The sequence below is a fragment of the Zophobas morio genome, unplaced genomic scaffold (assembly GCF_036711695.1).
Source record: "Zophobas morio isolate AGI-343-1 ecotype UQ-CSIRO unplaced genomic scaffold, CSIRO_AGI_Zmor_V1 ptg000108l, whole genome shotgun sequence".
In the NCBI taxonomy this organism is placed as follows: domain Eukaryota; kingdom Metazoa; phylum Arthropoda; class Insecta; order Coleoptera; family Tenebrionidae; genus Zophobas; species Zophobas morio.
In genome coordinates this window covers 3,874,149-3,893,974 of record NW_026972213.1, presented here as the reverse complement: position 1 = coordinate 3,893,974, position 19,826 = coordinate 3,874,149, and the positions used below count along the sequence as shown (strand labels likewise).

The 19,826-nt window shown below is 33.1% G+C and overlaps 1 protein-coding gene across 1 annotated transcript in view; it reads right to left on the bottom strand.

Annotated features, from left to right (window-relative positions):
• LOC135144615 (membralin) overlaps positions 1-19,826 on the bottom strand; it is a 158,129-nt gene that overhangs the window by 97,310 nt on the left and 40,993 nt on the right. Inside the window, exon 7 of the mRNA XM_064076643.1 lies at positions 17,227-17,310. Coding sequence (XP_063932713.1) covers positions 17,227-17,310 — 84 coding nt within the window. The remainder of the gene's footprint in view (positions 1-17,226; positions 17,311-19,826) is intronic.

Below are 19,826 nucleotides of genomic sequence, written 5' to 3'. Positions count from 1 at the left end.
TCAGCCCCACCAATAATTCTTTACGAACACAGTATGCAACCGTGTTTCAACTGGACACGTAATCCCCGAAACTACTGGACCCACTGTTCTCAAATTTTTTATGTATATTAGGAATATCATGTAGATGCTAAAACGCTCACTAAAATTTGGGTAATCATCCCCACCAACAATTTGATGACGGCATCTCAAAAAATTCCATTTCAAAATGATTTGAATATTATATATTCCTGTACATGTGGTGTACGAATTCGCTTTCAGTTTTTTCTCTAAAAGTTCAAATTTTCGCAAAAAAAAACATCTGCAAAGTATAAAATAACATTGTACTACCAACACAGGCTATTTTTTTTTCTTGCACTGATAATGCGCTGTGACTAGTTTTTTTTTGTACTATGACTAGTATTATCTATATTGATGACGTCATCACAAATTTTTTATTAGTCAAATTAAGAAGAGTCTCCCTATTTTCTCGAAAATGTGAGAATACTCTTTTTTATTTAATAATGATACAAGAAGAATTATAAGATTCAGAACATTTTTTTCGATTATTAATAATTTTAGTCCTCTATTTTGAGAAACTCATTCAGATCAAACTAATTTCTAGGGTACATTCTTTCGACGTATAAACATAAACACTTGATATTGTGATTATTACTGCATTTGCATTTCTCCCGTTGGTTATCTGCTTTAAATACATTTGTGGGGTGAGTCATTAGGCGCAAGTTCCTCGATATTTCATTAATTAATTAAGAAGTAGAAAAAAAATCAAAGACCAAAGTTGTACTGTTCTTTGGAGACTATATTCTAAAATTACTTTTAACTACACAAAGTGTTTTGTTTTTAAGGCGTAGCACACAACTTGGTTTTTGTTTTAATGAAACAGCCTACTACATTCCTTTAACCTGTACATATTTACAATTACCTCTTCTTAAGGCTTTACAATCACAGTTTACTTTTGAAATTCCGATGCGACGGGTTATTTTTAAAGTCTGTCTTACAATATTTTGGGTGTATTTGCATACACAGAGGATTTATAAAAAAATGCTTTAATTACTACTATTTTCAAAGATCGATATTTCAGTGTTTTCAAATAGAATACCCGATATTTTATTAGTGAATCTTATTCTATTTTTTGTTCTCTTTTTTTTTTTGCTGTGTATTTTCTAGATTTAAAGTCGACAGTTACTGCGATGTTTTGCTTTTTTAACACACATATTAGAAGAATAAGGGCAAAAAATAGAACAAGATACAGTCCAAAGTACAGAGTGCTCCAAACTGAAATATCGATATTCGAAAATTGTTACGTTTTAGATTTTTTTATAAAAACTCCGTATATTAAAATTTGATTGAGTTGATATCACAACAAAACAAGTACTTTTACTTATCCTTTCACAAAATATTGTAAGACAGACTTAAAAAAAATTTTTCAAGAAAATTGGAACTACGTAGCAACCTGGTATTGCAATTTCAAAAGTAAACTGTGGTTGTAAAGCCTGAGAAAAAGCCAATCAAAGTAAATAATGATATATAGGGTATTTCATGTAATAGGATTAAGTTGTCTGTTAAGCCTAAAACAGAACACTCTGTATAGTTAAAAATAATTTTAGAGTATACTCCTCATACTTTTTCTTCTGTTTCTAATAATAATTAATGAAATGACAAGGACCGCCGCTTAAAAACCCACCCAGGGCGCAGGGGTTGCGGGGGTGTTGTTTATGCCGCTGGTTTTTACTTCATAGAGGTTATCTTATCACAAAACAAACATGGCAAAATCTAATTTTACAATTTTTCAAAGAAACGGGATTTGTTGACCTGACCTGACCTGACCTGACCTGTACTTCAGGCGTTAGGGGAAGTTCTGTCGAAATAAACTTCGATTAATTTTTTAATAAAGAATCTAAATTCGTTTCGGTGACACATGCAACTTCGAATGAAATATCTTGAACAATTGAAAATAATTTTAAATTATAGCCCTAAATGAGTTTTAAGAGATTGCTTCAAACAATGTTGTCAATAACGTACGAGCTAAACTTCCGCCAGCAGATCGTTGGAACATTCTGCAAAACCAAAAACTTGAACTCAGCTTTGTATTCTTTTTTTGCCAAAACAACACAATCATTTTGAGATCTGCAGTTTCCTTAAGATGAATCCACACCCTCACCAGCACGCCTCTTCCTCTTCGCCAAATCATCAGCAGCCGTACCCAAGTGGAAATAGTTCTGCCCCACAAACATCCAGCATTACGGCCGCCCTTCGCCGCCGCCCTTGATTTACGACGCTCGCACCGCCGCCGTGAAGCGGCTCGCCGCCGTAAATCCGCGCCGCCGTCATCGTCGAGGTCGTACGTAAGCCGTAGACGCCCAATGTAGCAACAAGTAGACGGAAGCAACTGGTAGAAGAGGAGCGACGAACGTCTGGCGAAGGAGCAACAGGCAAGGGCCGGATCTCTCAGGACGAGCTCGTGCCAGATCAACAAGTAACGAGTCCTGGTGCGCCTTGGCACGAGGCCAACAACAACCAGTTGCTGATGGCGAGACGCCGTTCGGGAAAACGACACAATGTCATTTATCCCTTCGCTTATTCCGGTCTTCTTGAGAAGTTGCCGCTCGTTTTTTCTCCTTCGCCTTGATGTTCGCCGGACGATTTGCACTTTTATGGGCTGTTTTTATCTGAGGAAAGGGTTTTTGCTTTCCTTCCGGTGTATATCGGGAAGAGACAGTTCATTAATTTTCTTTTTCGTTCTGGATTGGAGGAAAGCTGGGACTAGATCAGTGGATTAAAGCGATAAAGTTGACGTTGCTCTGAAGATTTTCTATTTAATGTGTGGAGTTGATGAGGCGAGGAAGGCTATAAAGGAGTGTATTGCATGTTTTTAAATTTCCTACAGTGTGTCACATCAAAGAGTGCAGGTTGCATTCAATATTAATCAAAAATTCATCGATGTTATGAATTAGACGATAGTTTGTATATACGAAGAATGTTGTAATGTCGCAATAATGCATTTATGCACAAACGACATATCGGCTAGACGAAGTACATGGAAGATGTCGCACAAAAAAAATGTAAAGTCCTTGTGCTAAAATCATGGAAAATTCATAAACCACGAGTATAGGAACATATTATTTCATAAACTTTACATAACTTTAACTACACAGTATAATAAGCAAACTTGATCAAATTGTTGACGGGAGTTATTAGACAAATTTCAGTTAGCGATATTCCTAAAATATATCTAAAATTTGACAACAATCGATCCAGTAGTTTCTGAGATTATCTGTTTAATTAAATCGCCGCAGACGACAGACAGACGGAAACGAGAGACAACTTTTTTCGTACTCTAGGGGTCATGAAATGCCGAAAACACATGAAAGTAGTCAGTCGTCCGATGGACGTTATTGTAATACTTATTCGCTTACGGTCAAGAAAAAACATAGAAAATAAATTTATACAAGTTATTAATATTAATAAACAAACGACAAAAAAAGTTTTTGTGAAACCGGAGCGAAAGTTGCATTTTCGCGCCGCAAATGAAAAAAGGAGTACGTTATTTTATACAATTTAAATAACATTTACTAATCACTATGCAAAAATTTTGAGGTGACGTCATCGCATTGGTAGTAGGGATGATTAGACATATTTTGATTAGCATTTTATTTTTTGACAACAATCGGTCCAGTAGTTTCAGAAATTATTTTTCTAAAGAAATCGACACAGACAAACAAACAGACGACATGAGAATATCCATTCGATTAGAATACTGCCCTAACTTACGTTCAGGAAGTAAAAACTAATTCTTTTTCACAAATACTAATACTAATCTTTTGATGTCGCAGTTATGAATATTTTTGAGCGAATTAATAAATACAATTTTGTTAAAAGTAGACAATTCAAATCCTAATCGAATTGCAGTTTTATCTGTGCTATGCATGTACAGAAGAATATCACAAGTGAACTTTCCTTAACTGTTAACTTTTTCATGTGGTTTTTACGATTTTGTCAATACATTGTCAGAATGTAGTATCTCCATTAATAACATACTTATTGGCAGCTTTTTTTAAACAGTTTATTATCAAATATTTTTTAATTTTAATAAGTTTTAAGTTAATAAGCTCGTGTTAATTTGAAGGGTAATTTTATTTGTGTCATATTCATTGTTGTTTTTTTGTTGTAGTGCTCTAACTATGTGAATAAGAGGGGAAGCGCTAAATTATAGCGGAAGAAGAGGCCACAAAGGCCAGCATTTTGTATACATTTTTACGGGGTGTTGGTTATTTCAAAATTTTTCTTAAGCGTTGATTTTCTGGTGCTGAGTGATTCTGAGATTTAATTTTCCCGTCTCCGTGTTTTTTAAACAGTGAACTTCTGTTTTCGTATAATAATAATTATATATCGTTATTTAATCTATACAAATAAAAATTAGGAAGGGGAATTGTCCAACCTACTCCACTTAACCAGTCTTAATCTCACTCACTTACTTTATCAGTAATCCTCACTAATTGTACTCGTATGCGATAAACTAACCAAATGAAATATTCCATTTAAAATAAGTATGTATATTTAATTTAATTTAATTTAATTTAATTTGACGGGAAAACCCCAATTTACAATACTATAAACTATACAAATTGAAATTATCTTAGAAAATACAGAAAAAAAAAAAAACAAACTAATTAAGTAAATAAAATCTATATACTTATAAACCCTTCACTAATAATTTTCTTAAAGAATTGAAAATGAATTAAACTTAAATACTAACATTCTATCATACACTTTAATTTACAGACCTAAAATACACTTAATTCTAGATTTGAATTTTGATCTGTCACAATCAAATAATAAAAATGTTGAATTGTCCGCCATCCTGTTAGCCGTTTCCATCATACGTTTGATCGGATGATTTTGCGATTTGTTAGTCGTGGACACAGGTACCCTAAATATCACTGTGCTCCGAGTTTTTCTACTATTTGAAGGAGGTATTAGAAATGTTAGTTGACGCAACAAGCTAGGATTGTCTATGTAACCATTAACTAGCCCATGAAGAAAACAAACATCGTACATTTTACGTTGATCCTCTAATGACAATATTTTCAAATTACACATAATCCACGTATAATCCCCTCTTTGATGGACCCGATTAAGTTTGAATTCCAACAGTCGTAGAAATTTTTTCTGGACTCTTTCTAAAAGGTCGATATCTTTCTTATAAAATGGCGACCATACAGGAGAGCAATATTGAAGATTTGACTGCACCAAAGAAAAATACAAGGTTTTAAGAGCAGAGACAGATAATGTTCGACAGTGACGCCAAATGAGCCCCAGCATGCTTATTGATTTATTGAATATATAATGAAAATGCTCCTTGAACGTAAGTTTGGAGTCTAGAATGATTCCTAAATCTTTGACTTCATTTACACGAATTACTGACGATTTCCCTAATTGGTAATCAAAATACAACACTGATTTGACATTAAAAAAAGAAATTATACAACATTTTTTCAAATTCAACGGAAGTAAATTGCTCACTGTCCATTTATGCAGAGTATTTAGGTCTAGTTGAAAATCTAAAGCATCATCAACAGATTGAATAGTTCTGAATAATTTCAGATCATCAGCATATAGTAAGAATTTAGAGTGCTGAAATCCAATTGTCAAATCGTTAACGAAAATTTGAAACAGTATAGGTCCACAATGTGAACCTTGTGGTACACCAGAAAATGCAAAGTATTGAGAAGACAAATGATTACCAATTTTAACTTGCTGAGATCTATTAAATAAAAACGATGTTAGCCACTTGATAGTCTTCCCACTAAAACCTAATTTAGTCATCTTATAAATAAGTAACCTATGATTGACTTTATCAAACGCTTTTGAGAAATCAGCATATAAAGAATCTATTTGACTTTTTCGAGAGAAAGCATCATTAAGATAACAGTAGTATTCCATCAAATTAGTTAATGTTGATCTGTTTTTATAAAAACCATTTTGTTTCTCAGAAATAAGAGACGAAGAAATCCACTGTAATTGTTTGGCCACAATAAAATCTAATATTTTTGGTATTACTGACTGATTACATACCCCCCTATAATTATCAATTTTACTCCGATTGCCTGATTTGAAGATGGGAGTTACATAGCTGTTTTTCCAAATTGTCGGAAAGTTCCCTAAAGATAAAGAAGTCTTAAATAACAAAAACAATGGTAATGAGATTGAAAAAACACAGTTTTTTAGCAGAATACTAGGCACTCCGTCTGGACCAGGATTGCAAGAAGACTTTAATTGAGAGATATATTCAAATATTTCAGCAAGATTTACATTTAATCCACTATCGCATACTTCTCCATCAAGGCTGAAGTTAAAGTCTGAGTTGCTATTGTCATCAATAACATACACTGATGAAAAGAATTTAGCGAATAAGTTAGAGATATTTTCTCCACCATTGGCAAACGTATGAAAAAGACTCATTTCATTCGGGATGCCACGAGACTGTTTCTTATCATTAACGAATTTCCAAAAATATTTCGGATTATCTGTAATACTATTATTTACATTTACCAGATACAAATTATAAAGACGTGCGCTAAGATCTTTACATCTACTTCTTAACGCTTTAAAATGTAAATAGTCCGCATATTTTCCAGATTTAATGTAGGTTGAATGAGCAACCTTTTTGTCACGACACAAATCTATTAATTCTTTATTAAACCATTTAGGAAAAGACCTAGAACAATATTTAATAGTTTTTTTAGGAATGTATTTTTCAATGCCAGTGAAAATAATATTATAAAAGGTAGAAACCATCACCTCAAATTCAAGACCATCAAAAAGAAATTTCCAATCCACAGAAGCAATAAATTCATTGAGAAGATGATAATTACCATTTGCAAAATCAAAAATTACATATTCAGAAGTAACATTCTTAAAATCATATGATGAGTAGACTGACCAATGATATGGGATATGATGATAAGTTTCCGGGAGAATCGAATCAATGGCAGCGCAGACTTTTATATCTGTGATATTTGTAAAGATTAGATCCAAGAAAACGTTTCTATTATTTGGAATTTCGTTAACTTGTAGCAAGTTTAAAAAAGAGTATGTTGCATTAATGACATCATAATAATCCTTCGAGTTACCCAGCAAATCTAAGTTTACTTTGTTGTTTTCCCATACAAGATGAGCAAGATTATAATCCCCAGCAATTATAAACGAAAAATCTGAAAATTGAGAGTAGATGGTTTCCAACTCTGAACAGTGAGTATTATAAGTGTTAAGATCAGAAGCAGGAGGAATATACACGCCCCCAACAATCAAATTTAAATCACCAGTATTTATTTTAACATAAACGCTTTCAACACTGGTACCCAAGTAAACTTCAGATGAATTTAAACTCTTATTAACAGCAACCATCACACCCCCACCTCTTGATTTCATGGTCCTCTTCAAATCCCGATCCGTGCGATAAATATTATAATTACTTAGTTGCAATTCTTCATTTGATATTTCATCGAATAACCAAGTTTCTGTTATAATAATTATGTCATAAACACTAGAGTTAGCATTAAGAGAAAATTCCTTAAGTCTGCTTCGCATCCCACCCACATTGTGATAATAAAAATGAACTACTTTTTTGATGGACCTCCTTTTACATTTTGTTTAGCAATAAACGGGCAATTATTCTTGTACTTTAAGACAATATCAGATTCTCCATTAGCAGTTCTATCATATATATATATTCTATATATATATCTATAGCAAGTAATTAAACATTTCCTTTCAAAACAAAATAATGAATTACAAATTAGTTAAATAAATTCCTAATTGTCTTCCGTAATTTATGCAGAGTTAATCTAATTCTAAAAAAAAAAAAAAATACAATGAAACAGGTTAGCAACGTTGAATGAACATTATCTTAAAAATATTGCTGAATAAGATGTGGACATACATAACTTATCCAGATACCTAAAAACAGTAGTGACCTTGTGAGTGCTTTTCCTTGAATGAAGATTATTTCTCAGATACAATGGGAACTATATTAAGAAAAAATTAAGAATAAAAAGATGATATTCAGGCATTGTATGATCAACCAACATAACGTATGTCTCAAAAGTTTTGGCACAAAATTCAATAAAGGCAAAATGTGTAATAATGGTGAAATTTCAAGTAATCTTTGGAAACAGAAGATCTTTAATAGCTTGTTTTTACACTCGCAGTTCAGTTTTTCGTATTATTTGAACAAAAATGTCTTACAAATTAAATATTCGAAAGAGTGTTTATAATTTAGTTGGGCGGATGCCAAAGTCCGAAATAGTACGTATATTTGAAGACCAGGACATCTCGCGAAGGACTATTTATCGCACCATTGAAGAATGCGAGCAAGACCTACTATTTATAAACTTACCAAAAAGCGGAAGGCCCAGAATTTTTACAGAGGACAGGGCCGGTAGACTGGTAGCAAGAGCCAAAAATACGGTTGGGTTGTCAACTAGGAAATCGGGACGTCAATACGGCACTTCAAAGGACACCATTTCAAGGGAATTAAAGACTAATGGACAAAAATTTCGAAAAGGAAAGAAATGTCCCAAATATACACCCAATCAGTTGGCGAGGATCCCAAGATGTTGCCGGGAATTGAGACGGATAGATATCACGAACGACAAAATTATTGTCATCGATGATGAAGAATATTTTACATTCTCAAACTCAGAGATGAAAGGCAACGATGGTTTTTATACAGATTACATAGATGAAAGTCCAGACAACGTAAAATATAAAACAAAGGCAAAATTTACTGATAAAATTTTAGCTTGACGCGCCATTTTCATTCGAGGAGTATCTAGACCTTATTTTGGGCGAAGCATTGAATAATCAACGCTATATCCAAAACTGCTTGACGAAATTGGATGATTTCATTCACGAATATCATGTTGGGGACGATATAATATTTTGCCCAGACTTAGCATCGTGCCATTATGCAAAAGACACTCAAAACTGGCTTAACGACCACTTTTTTCCCTAAAAATCACAATCCCCTTAATCTTCCCCACGCTTGCCCGATTGAAGACTTTTGGGCTCTTTTATCTTGAAAGTTGTATGATGGAGGTTGGGAAGCTGAAAATCAAGAACAGTTGGGAAGAAGAATCTTCATAAAGTTCAGAGAAATCGAAATTTAGACCGTCCAAAACTTAGTGCGAGGTGTGCGACGAAAGTTGCGTCTCGTGGAGGCCCATGAACCACTTCATTTGATATAAGTTAATAGATTTGTTATTTATAGTAGTAATATTTGTGCGGTATGTTAGCAATTTAAATAAAACTTTATTCACACAAAAAAAAAATATTAAAGAATTTTGAGATATACGTTAATTGTTTCATAGTGGGTGATACGCGATCACATTTCAAAAATTCCATAAACATGTATGTTGGTAATAGTTATTTTGAATTAGCTGAGATTTCCTTTTGGTTAAAGGATCAACACAGGGTTAGTATTGTAAACGGAAACATAATAAATGACATTTTCAGGATTAATGCATATTTTATATAAAAGATTTTTTCAAGTATCAAACCTATGTAGAAATAGTAAGCACTTTTTTGTTGATCATAGAATATATACACATGTACTAAATAGTAAATACTTTCCACTTTACGAAAATGTCACCTAGTTACTTTGACCAAGTGGAGTTCACTACTCTATATTTACACTGTAACCACAGATCCCACTCCTCCAATAATTCATTGTAAGGTGAAGGGGACTGATTGGAATTGAAATGAGTGGTTGAAGGAATATCAAGGAAGGTTACTAACTACCCTAAAATCTCAATCTAATTTTGTCAGTCTTTAAGTGCATATAAGCATGTCATTAAATTTTGTTTTGGATTTGTGGAAATGAGCATTAGCGCTCAAAATACATATTACTACTAATTAATTAAGTTGTTATATTAATTATAAAAAAATTTGGTTGTTCAAGATTAATACGTTAACTGCTTTTGATTAATAAATTAATACATCTACCAATCCTTTGGAAATACTTAATATTCTGGGTTGAGTTCCCACTTCTGTCGATCTCGTGATATCTCGTAACTGAGTTTCTATGTTAAAAATTGGGAGACCGAAGTTACTTCTAGTATTCTGGTCATAATTTTATCGACCATTATCCATTAGATGCTCTAGATTATGGTTCTTATTGCTGATGCAATAAGTACCGCTATCGCATTAAGATAGCCAGTAAAAATCAACAACCACACCGTTTCCTTTAAATAAATAAGTTTGTGCGTGCTGTCTTCTCATACACAAAAAAAAAAACGAAAATAGAAGCGATGAATGTTAAGCAATAATGTTAAAACCCATTTTTACACGCAACACGAATCACCAACTAACAAATATTTTTCGACCCTTGCTTAAAAGCTTTGTTCCTTTCTTGATCAAGTTAGTTAAATTTAAATGTTAGGTCGTTTTCAAACAAATTCTCGTCATCGGCCCGTTAAAATAGTTCTTGATGATGAATCAGAAATTCACAAATTTATCAAAAACGCTGAGGTACTGAAGAGCAACACTTCATTTTCAAATATCTCTTTATCTTTCGACAAAACTTTTTTTGTTAATTTGAATTTACTTTTATTTGTTAATTCTATGCTTGAATGTTTATTTTAACTATTTTTCACTCACTGACAATCTCAAATAATTTCCCTAACTATAAATTTTCTTAACTAGGTTCCCCCTGCCAGTAACCAGTTTTATCCTAATAAAAAATCAGATGCCATATTCGACTATCTAACAAAACTTCAAACACGATAAGTTGCGGCTCGTGACAAGGTACTGAATTACCGACTTCGAAGTAGCAACTTTAGCGATTATCTTTTTTGTATTTTCGAATCCTCTGACACAACCTAGCAGCGACAACCGACCCTGCATCGTTCGTTTCCTCGAAATACATTAAAAAATTCTAGACCGGCATAAAGCTACCGTACGTTTTCTTTTAAAGCACATTATTGAGGCGCCCGTTTTATATCTCCCATCCACGCTTTTTGCGCACCCAGAAATCAAAATAGATATTTCGCGAATATGCAAATCACCATTATTATTACAAAATAATTATTCATAGAATCTATGCCGGTCCACGTTCAAGCTCGTCGGCCCCTTTTAATTGATGTAATTTTTTTCGGCGTGTTCAATAACCATTAAATGAACAACTCCATTATGCAAATGCCCAGTCGTAAAGTGTGATGAAGAGCATAAATGATGGACAATATCGGAGATGTGAAGTGGCGGTCAGTGATCTAATGGGTTTCTAAGTCATTAGGCCTCAGATGTGTATTGGCGGTGCGCTCCATTGAGTTCTATAATCGAATCGTGCTATTCAAATTGCTTCAATGAGCTGCTTTAATCGAGATCTCTTCGTCTGTCGCTTTTGCAGCCGTTCTACGCCCGTTCTGCGGTTAATATGCCAGCAAGTTGTTACACAATACTCATTTGACATCGTCATACATAACGCAAATGAAACACCATCGGTATATGTAAGCTTGGAGGTATGCCGCATGCTCTTCATTATCGTTGAAATTCTTAAATTGCAATTACAACATTCTTTGGAGGCGAAACTGTGTTCGCGGGTATTTTTAATAAAACCTTGCTATACAGACGTTTGCGAGCTCGTCTTGGGTCAATTCTACTTTAGATGAAATGAAACATTTTCTCTTAATATATTAAATAAAAAGCGTTCTTTTAAGAGAAAAAGTAAATGAAGAAGAAATCTAACATATGAGTGACCCTAGAAATACCTTTTCAATTAAATTACAGTATTCGTAAAGACGACAAATTAAAAGGAGTAATAAATTGTAAGGAAAACATATAACATTAACTAAAGACAGTAAAGGTTAAAATGATTTGAGTAAATAAATAATAAGAACACAGGATTTATTAAATCAAGAAATAATCACATTACGATGAGATCACAATATGAATAAATCCGAATACGTTGGTAATTTTAAGATTAAGCATACTACGAGAATCTGTGTTTATTTTGCATTTAAATTTTGCGACTCATTATTTCCACTAGACTGATAACAATTTGGCGATAAAATGTTGGCATTAAAACCACAAGTTTGTCCCAGCAGCAAAATTCATCTCAAAAACGGTACTAATTAAGTAAAACAATGAAGTAAAATTCAAATTAAAAGTTGTCTAGTTTTTAACAAAAAGGTGGCGTAGAATGTGATCTGTAGCACCATACTTTTTATAACGTGAAATTAATATTTAGGATAAGCATTGTTACAACTTTAATTCTCAAAAATTGGTCTAAAATTAATCTGACGTAAGCCTAATTTCTTAGATAATCAAACTATAAGTAAATGAAAATTTTTTAATAGGAGTAAGTTTTTAGTGTGTTTGTATAAACAAATAAAAAAGGACTGTATGCAGGCAATACACCAATTTCAGCTTCTAAAATAAAATAAAATTTTGTTGTACAATTTTGATTTTTTTTTCCAAAACCCACATATTAAAACTGAAGGTAGATTCATAAATCACAGGAATATTATTTTGTTCATTTTAGATGGGATTTACTAAGCACAAATTTGAATTTCAGTTTTTATAAAATAGTTTATACAACGGTTTCCTTTGTATTTAAATATAGAAACAAATAAAAGAAATGCCTCTTATTTACGAATTTAGGATAAAATGGTAGATATATATCTAAAAATAATCAAACTACACACACCACTGACCGGAATTTGCGCACAAATCGATGAATGTGCGAAACTCAATAATAAGATTCCTCTTCAACAAAAAACAAAAGCATTTGCTTTTTAAGTTGAAATTTCAAATATCAATTAGGGGTGCGTTAAACAAAATTTTTTCAAATTTTCAACCAGATATAGCGTTAAAACAGACACGGAATTTACATGATGTTTGAAGATGTCAAACCGAATGCCTTCTTTGGAACTTGCATTTACTGCTCATAACTTTCCTTAACAGAAGTATGTGAACCTCAATTCTTCTGACCAATACACTTCTCAGTTTTCTTCTAAATGGGGAAATGTATGTTCAAGCTCATTAAAGATGCACTCAGGTTGTTTTCGTTTCGTGGTTCCGGAAGTATATTTAGAAGTTTATTAAAAAACAATCTGCTTGGAAAGCAATTGAATTTTAATAAATTGGAATATTAAATAATATAATATAATTATTATTTTCGTTTATAATCATAAGCGTTAGTCGTTCACCAAAAAAAAAATCAACAGCAACAACAACCTTTGGCATTTAATGATAAAACAATTATATTGCCAACACCAATGGGTTCCTGGTTCATGTTAATGAATTCAATATTTAAAAGCCGAATAATTACAATACCAATCATTACTTTAAAAATAAGCGACTACTCACTAGACGAATTTTTTTCATCATATATTTAAAACCGTACGTATTCTTTGACGATATTTTCAAAATTTTGACTGATATAGCTCCACCTAAAATTTTCTTGGAAAAATGCAAAAAATTCGTTCTATATCGTTTCTTAGGTCTTCTTGGTGTACTTTTGTGTACGATTATTAATTCGTCGTTCCACAAAGGCTTAGATTTTTCATACTTAACAGTGAGATTCGTTTTTTAACACTATCACAAAACCTTGAATGTATGCACCTAATATGTACTAAACTAACTGTTGAGCAAAAACATGTTTTCATCAGTTTTTGTTCTACTTAGTTAAATTTCAGCAAATAAAATAAACTGGCTTGAAAACAACAGACAGGGGCGTACTTTCATTTTTCTAGACGTAAGTGTTTAGGACGAAATTCATTCGAACACTGTGTGAACTACCTCTTAATAAAGTGAAAAAACATGACAAGACAACAATGAACGAAATTACAGAATAATTTACGTAACTTAATACTTGTAATGACAACACCGACTGACCTGACAATATTGCAGATGTCGTAAATTTAGATCTGCATCATGAAATTTCACATAATAGTATAACGGCCAGTTCGAAATTGACGTCAACAATGTTGAAGGCAATTAAATTATGGTCTATCTCCACAAGAAGCAAAATCAAATCACACAAAGTACGCATAATTTAAATTGAAACAAAATTACTATCAGGATTGTGTAGAAGACACAAAAACACCGAAATCTGATTGTGTTAACAATTTTTTATATAAAGCTTAATCCATACCCATCAGTGGTGGCTCGTAGTCCACTCTACTGGTGGGTCAATTTATATACATATGTAAGTGCAAACCGTCTATAAACCTACCTTCTAGTTTTTAAAACGTCTTCAATTTCAGCTCAATTCTCCTTTCTTTTGTTTTTGAAAAATGTTCGATCACATTTAAACCCACACATATTTTCACAGTAGACTCTTCAACACTTAACATTGCTAAAGCTGTGTTTTTTGTCACATAGTATTCTATAATTTTCAATCTCTTCTATATTATTCTCTTAAAGCTGGGAAACACCGTTCGTTTTCCGCAGTTGTCGTTGGTAATGTACACAAAATATTTAATAACTTAACACACACTGAGAAAGTTTCTGTAAAGTGTAAAATCCAAAAAACTTTAAAAAACAAAAGAACACATTTTTGGGGGTTATTAACCAATCGAGCCCATGGACGAGCCGCCACTGATCCCCTTAAAACAAAAATTATCTAAAAAACCGTAAGTGTTCCTAAAATAAATATTATTTCCAATAAAATTCGGCAGAACAATATCCAATGAATATCTAACTAAGAATAGTTGCGAGAAAATAAGCATGTCATAATAATATGGTCAGACAGTTTAAAAAACAGATATATTTTTACAAACAAACCAACGAAAAAAGTAAGAATGAGGAAAGATCAAGTTTTACTTTCCGAGCGTAAGCTAACGAAGTACATAATTTCCGGAACTACCGGACCGATTGTTGTCAAATTTTGAATAGACATTAACACTATCGTGTAGATGGTTAAACGCTAACCAAAATTTGGCTAATCAGCCTCATCAACAATTTGATGACGTCATCTCAAAGAAATCTATTTTAAAATTATTTAAATGTGGTACAACAATATACGGGGCCGTGTCATAAAATCCGACGGGTGGGAATGGCACGTTAAATGCAACAGAAAGGCTCCTCTATAGTGGTGATGTACGAATCCGCTTTAGAATTTTTTCCTTAAACGTCCAAATTTTCGCAAAAACATTTGCAATGTATAACATTTTACTACCAACGCCGGATATATACCATGGTAGACCTGTTAGTTATTGAGGAGAACGCCGACCTGCGGTCGCACATTCGATGCCAAACTTGGCTTTTTTCTTTTTTTTTTTTCTCTTTTATTAGTAATGCGCTGTGACTAGTATTGTCTATATTAATCATGTCATCACAGAATGCGCCAGCTGATATATTTAAAAATGATAAAATCAAAATTATAATATTCAGAACATTTTGTTCAATTGTGGCGTAATTAATAATTTTAGACCTCTGTTTTGAGGAAACAAACCCATTCAAATCAAACTAATTTCTACGTGACATTCTTTCGATGTATGAACATAAACACTTGAAGTAAGCTTGTTGTTAGTACTGAGAGATCATGTTATCCCGTTTAGTTATCTACTTTAAATATATTTTACAAGAATTTTGGGCTGGTTTTTACTTTATAAAATATTTACGAAACGAAAATCGCAAAATCAAATTTTATAATTTTTTAAAGAAGCGAAATTTGTCGGATTATACTTCAAAAGTGAAGGAAATTCTGTCAACCGATTTTTTTATATAGGTGAAAGTTAGTGCGGTACCAATGACACCGTGAAAAAAGGCTACGCTGGCTACAGCTTTTATTAACGTATCAATTACAAAGAATGAAAGAATCATTATTATTGATTATATTAGATTTAAAACGAAAAACGACTGTTTAATACTTAATTTGCTAAGAACTTTTAATTTATTATCAAGGATAATAGCTCGCGTTATCCATGACACTAATTTTGTTGTGTGCTAATTTTATGTTTGTTTTTCAGTTACGTTGCCGACCACATTGTCGTGAGAATTAATTTTTGTGTCATGAATATTCTTTTTAGGCAAAAACTGTGTCCTTTATACTCGTACCACAATTAGTTCAAAAAATGTCAAAAGTAACAATAAAAATCCCTCAACGAAAACACCCAAGTTTTACAACATAAGAATCAAAACGTGACAAGTAAACAATTTGGTGCCTCCAAATAGGATTTAAAAATGACCAGTTTCAAAAAATATCGGAAACCTCAAATACAACAATTCAGTTTCACTAAGAATGATACAAAACAAGTTTTAGTTTCTGACGAGCTGAAGCCAAACTTTTATAAAACAAAAAAAAAACTCAAGAATAGGAACTCCAAATTTCTAACGCCCTTAGTTTTCAAGTTACGACAGCTTAGAAATTACCGAAATATCTCCCTGCGACAATCCACTTCAGGACAGCTCAAAATTCGGTAAAATGGGATGCTCGGTTTAAAGTTATTATGCCTAAACAATACTGTTTTTTAACCAGAATATGTAAGAAAATACTCTTACATTGAAAATTTACCTACAAAGATTACAAAAGTAGACTTCTCGTCAGACTCATGTATTTTTAGATAATGAAAAGATTTCAAACTTTCACTTTAATCAAAAAATATGTTATTATTTCGTGCGTTATTGCTTTGATTTATTCGACACTGTGGTAAATTTGGTTACATTAATTTTATTTAAACTATCACTTTTTAAGTATTTAATAAGTAGACATAATCATAACCGTTCTCTGGTGTAGAGCTGCATAAATGGGCAAATTACCACGCCATATACCCAGACATAAAAGCTTCGAACTTTGAAAATCCTCCAACTGAACTGTTTGCAACTCACTAACGACCTCCTCTCAAGATTTTTTACGTCACACTGTCAATTACTTCCGAACCGAAGGTATTTTCGCCACAAACACTAATCTCGTTCTGATTTACGGAAACTTGGCGAGTACGCCTCGTTTTGAAGTAAAAACAAATTTTCAAGTGAAACATCAGAAGAGATAATTGCTGGTGAACGCCCGAAACAGGTGCGCTTTAATCGAGATTAGAAGGAACCCTTTATCTTATGATTTCCGAACCTTTAATCTCGAATAAATTATTTGGAAGAAAGTTTCGGCGGTTTGGACTTGTTTCAATATTGAAAGCAAAGTTAAATTATAAACCGAGAAAGTAACTTTTTAACCTAACCGAAGAAAATTTCGCTCCCAGAAGGATACAACAGAACACTAACACTTACCAACTAAGGCCAAGATGACGGTCAGCAGAGGAGCAGCCGGAAAACTTACGGTCACGTTGAATTCCAGCATTTGCAGTAGGTCAACTAAAAATAAAGGAAGAAAATATAAATTTAGATCCCGGCATATGAATGCATAATGCATCCTCTAAAAAATGCGCATCCATTATCGGCTCTGATTAATAGAATTAAATGAGGTTTTGGGGATTTCCTCTTTTATAAAATCATAGCTTTCCTTTTTCGTAGTCGACAGTAGAAGCCATTTTAGCTACATTAGCGAGTAATATTCACATTACGCTTGAAATTAAAAACAGGAATAATAAAAACGTTATGTTACTTGTAGGTAAATATTTCCATCCAGAGCCGTTTACTTTATCCTCCATTATATTTCCAATAAAACAGGAAGGGTGACTTTGATAGATATACGGATAAAACGGATATACTTTCTTATGTAAAGCCTAACCGCAACTTCGGTCAACATGAGCAGTTGTTTGGCGGACTGCGGCCTGCAGCCCGAGGCTGTGACCCTTGAGACTTTTCATGTTCAAAGTATTAACTCCAACCCAAAATATAAGAAGCTGACCGAAATGGCGAGTTTGATGAAATATGACTGCTGAAAATAAAAACTCACAAACCAATCGTACCCGGAAACCATGCAAAAAGAAAACAAACCGATACATCCGACAAACCAGTAATCACGATCCAACAAAACGACAAGACTTTTTGTTGATGTTGCTACTACCCAAAAGAGCATTGTCACTATGTGCTTATTTTAATATTCAGTTTTATTTATTATTTTCCAGTTAACCTGCCACAACTTGTTTGTTTGAATATAATGAATATTTAGGATAAGCTACATTAAATAATGATTATACACATTTTCTCTTTGATGCATTTTAAAAACTCGACATAATGGATGTTTTTCGCAAACGGCGTCTTTTAAAGGTCTAAAACATAAACACGACACATCAGGTCACAGGACTTTTTCGGTAGTCACAGTTTGCGGGCACAAATATTTTTACGGACATATTTTTCACTGCGTTCGTAAAAATCTGATAAGAAAGGATAACACTAGGCGAAGAGTGAGGAATAAAGATGAATAAAGGCAGTGTTTCTTCCGTTACACTTCGTGAAGCGGAGAATATAATTAATGGTCGCAAAGTCTATGAAAAAACATAAAAAGATCTACAATCAATTTCCGAAATAGAACAGAATAAACACGTAATAAAAATTTCAAAAGTTGTTTTAATATCGGGCTACAAAAAAAAATTATATCTCACAATTTTGTAGTGGATGAACCATCTATTCTTGCACGGGTTACGTCACCTATTAATACCATATTTCAGGACCAATTTCAAGTTGGATTTGCGATATCGCGATTGCGTTCACGATCGCAACTACTGCCATCGCATCTTCCATACCAACGAGGACTTGCGTTATCGCAAATCCAACTTGAAATTGGCCCCTTAAATATCTAACTGTTTTAAAATTTGTTAGCTGATGTTTTGTGATCTCCTTCCTACCTAACGTAGTTCCAAAATAAAATACTATTGCTGTCAGACGTCGCAAACTTTATTGTTAGCTACGCACCAGATCAAACCTATTTATCCTATTTTACGACTAATTTATATAATTTGTTAAACACACAGATTTAATCGAATAGTAGATGAAATGAGACATGATTTTCCTAACGTAAACAGCCCCCTCGGTAAAGTAAAAAAATTGTTTCGGCAGAACTTCCTTCGCTCCTGAAGTACAATGAAACATATCCAGCATTTTCGAATGGGCGCACCCTCAGAGGCGTCCGTCATAGTTTCTCTGTCATAGTGAACTTTTCTACCTGCGATGGGTACCTGTACCTGTTTAGATTAGTGTCTACTAGATTCATTCGCACTCGTGCTAGCGTGTTGACCAGATTTAAAAAAATAAATTTAAAAACCACCCCCTTCTGAAGTGTGCATGTTACGCTACTGACTGACACTCCGTTGTCAGATACTGATTACTCAGCATGTTGAACTTAAAATAATCCATTTCTAACAACCCTTGTCCTTCAACCTAGGTAATAGCAATCTGACGCTCAAATGTTTATCTATTTCCTTTTGACAAAACACCCAGACAAATGGATTTCTACAGGCAACTAAAGGAAGAAATGAGTAATAGAATTATGAATGGTGAAACGAATTAGAAGATACGTCACGTCCATGGAACTCCTAAAATTATGAAGTCGAACTAATAGCGTCACCCCATTACACATTTACAATTTTTTATCAAAACGCTAGAGGCCTAAACTCGAAAGCTGTTAATTTTTATAATTCTGTTTTAGAATGTGAATATGATTTTATAGCTACTTCCGAGTCCTGGCTATCTAGCGATATTTCCAGCAATGAATTATTTCCTCCAAATTTCAATGTCTTTCGCAAGGATCGTTCTAGAGAATCTACTGCACGTACTAAAGGTGGCGGAGTTCTCCTAGCAGTAAAAAATAATTTCTCCTGTACAGATTTGGACTTGTCCTCTTTTAGTGAAGTAATTTCACTTATAGACATCATTGGCATCAAAATTACAAACCAGTTTCTATCAGAATATGCCTTCTATTTTATAAC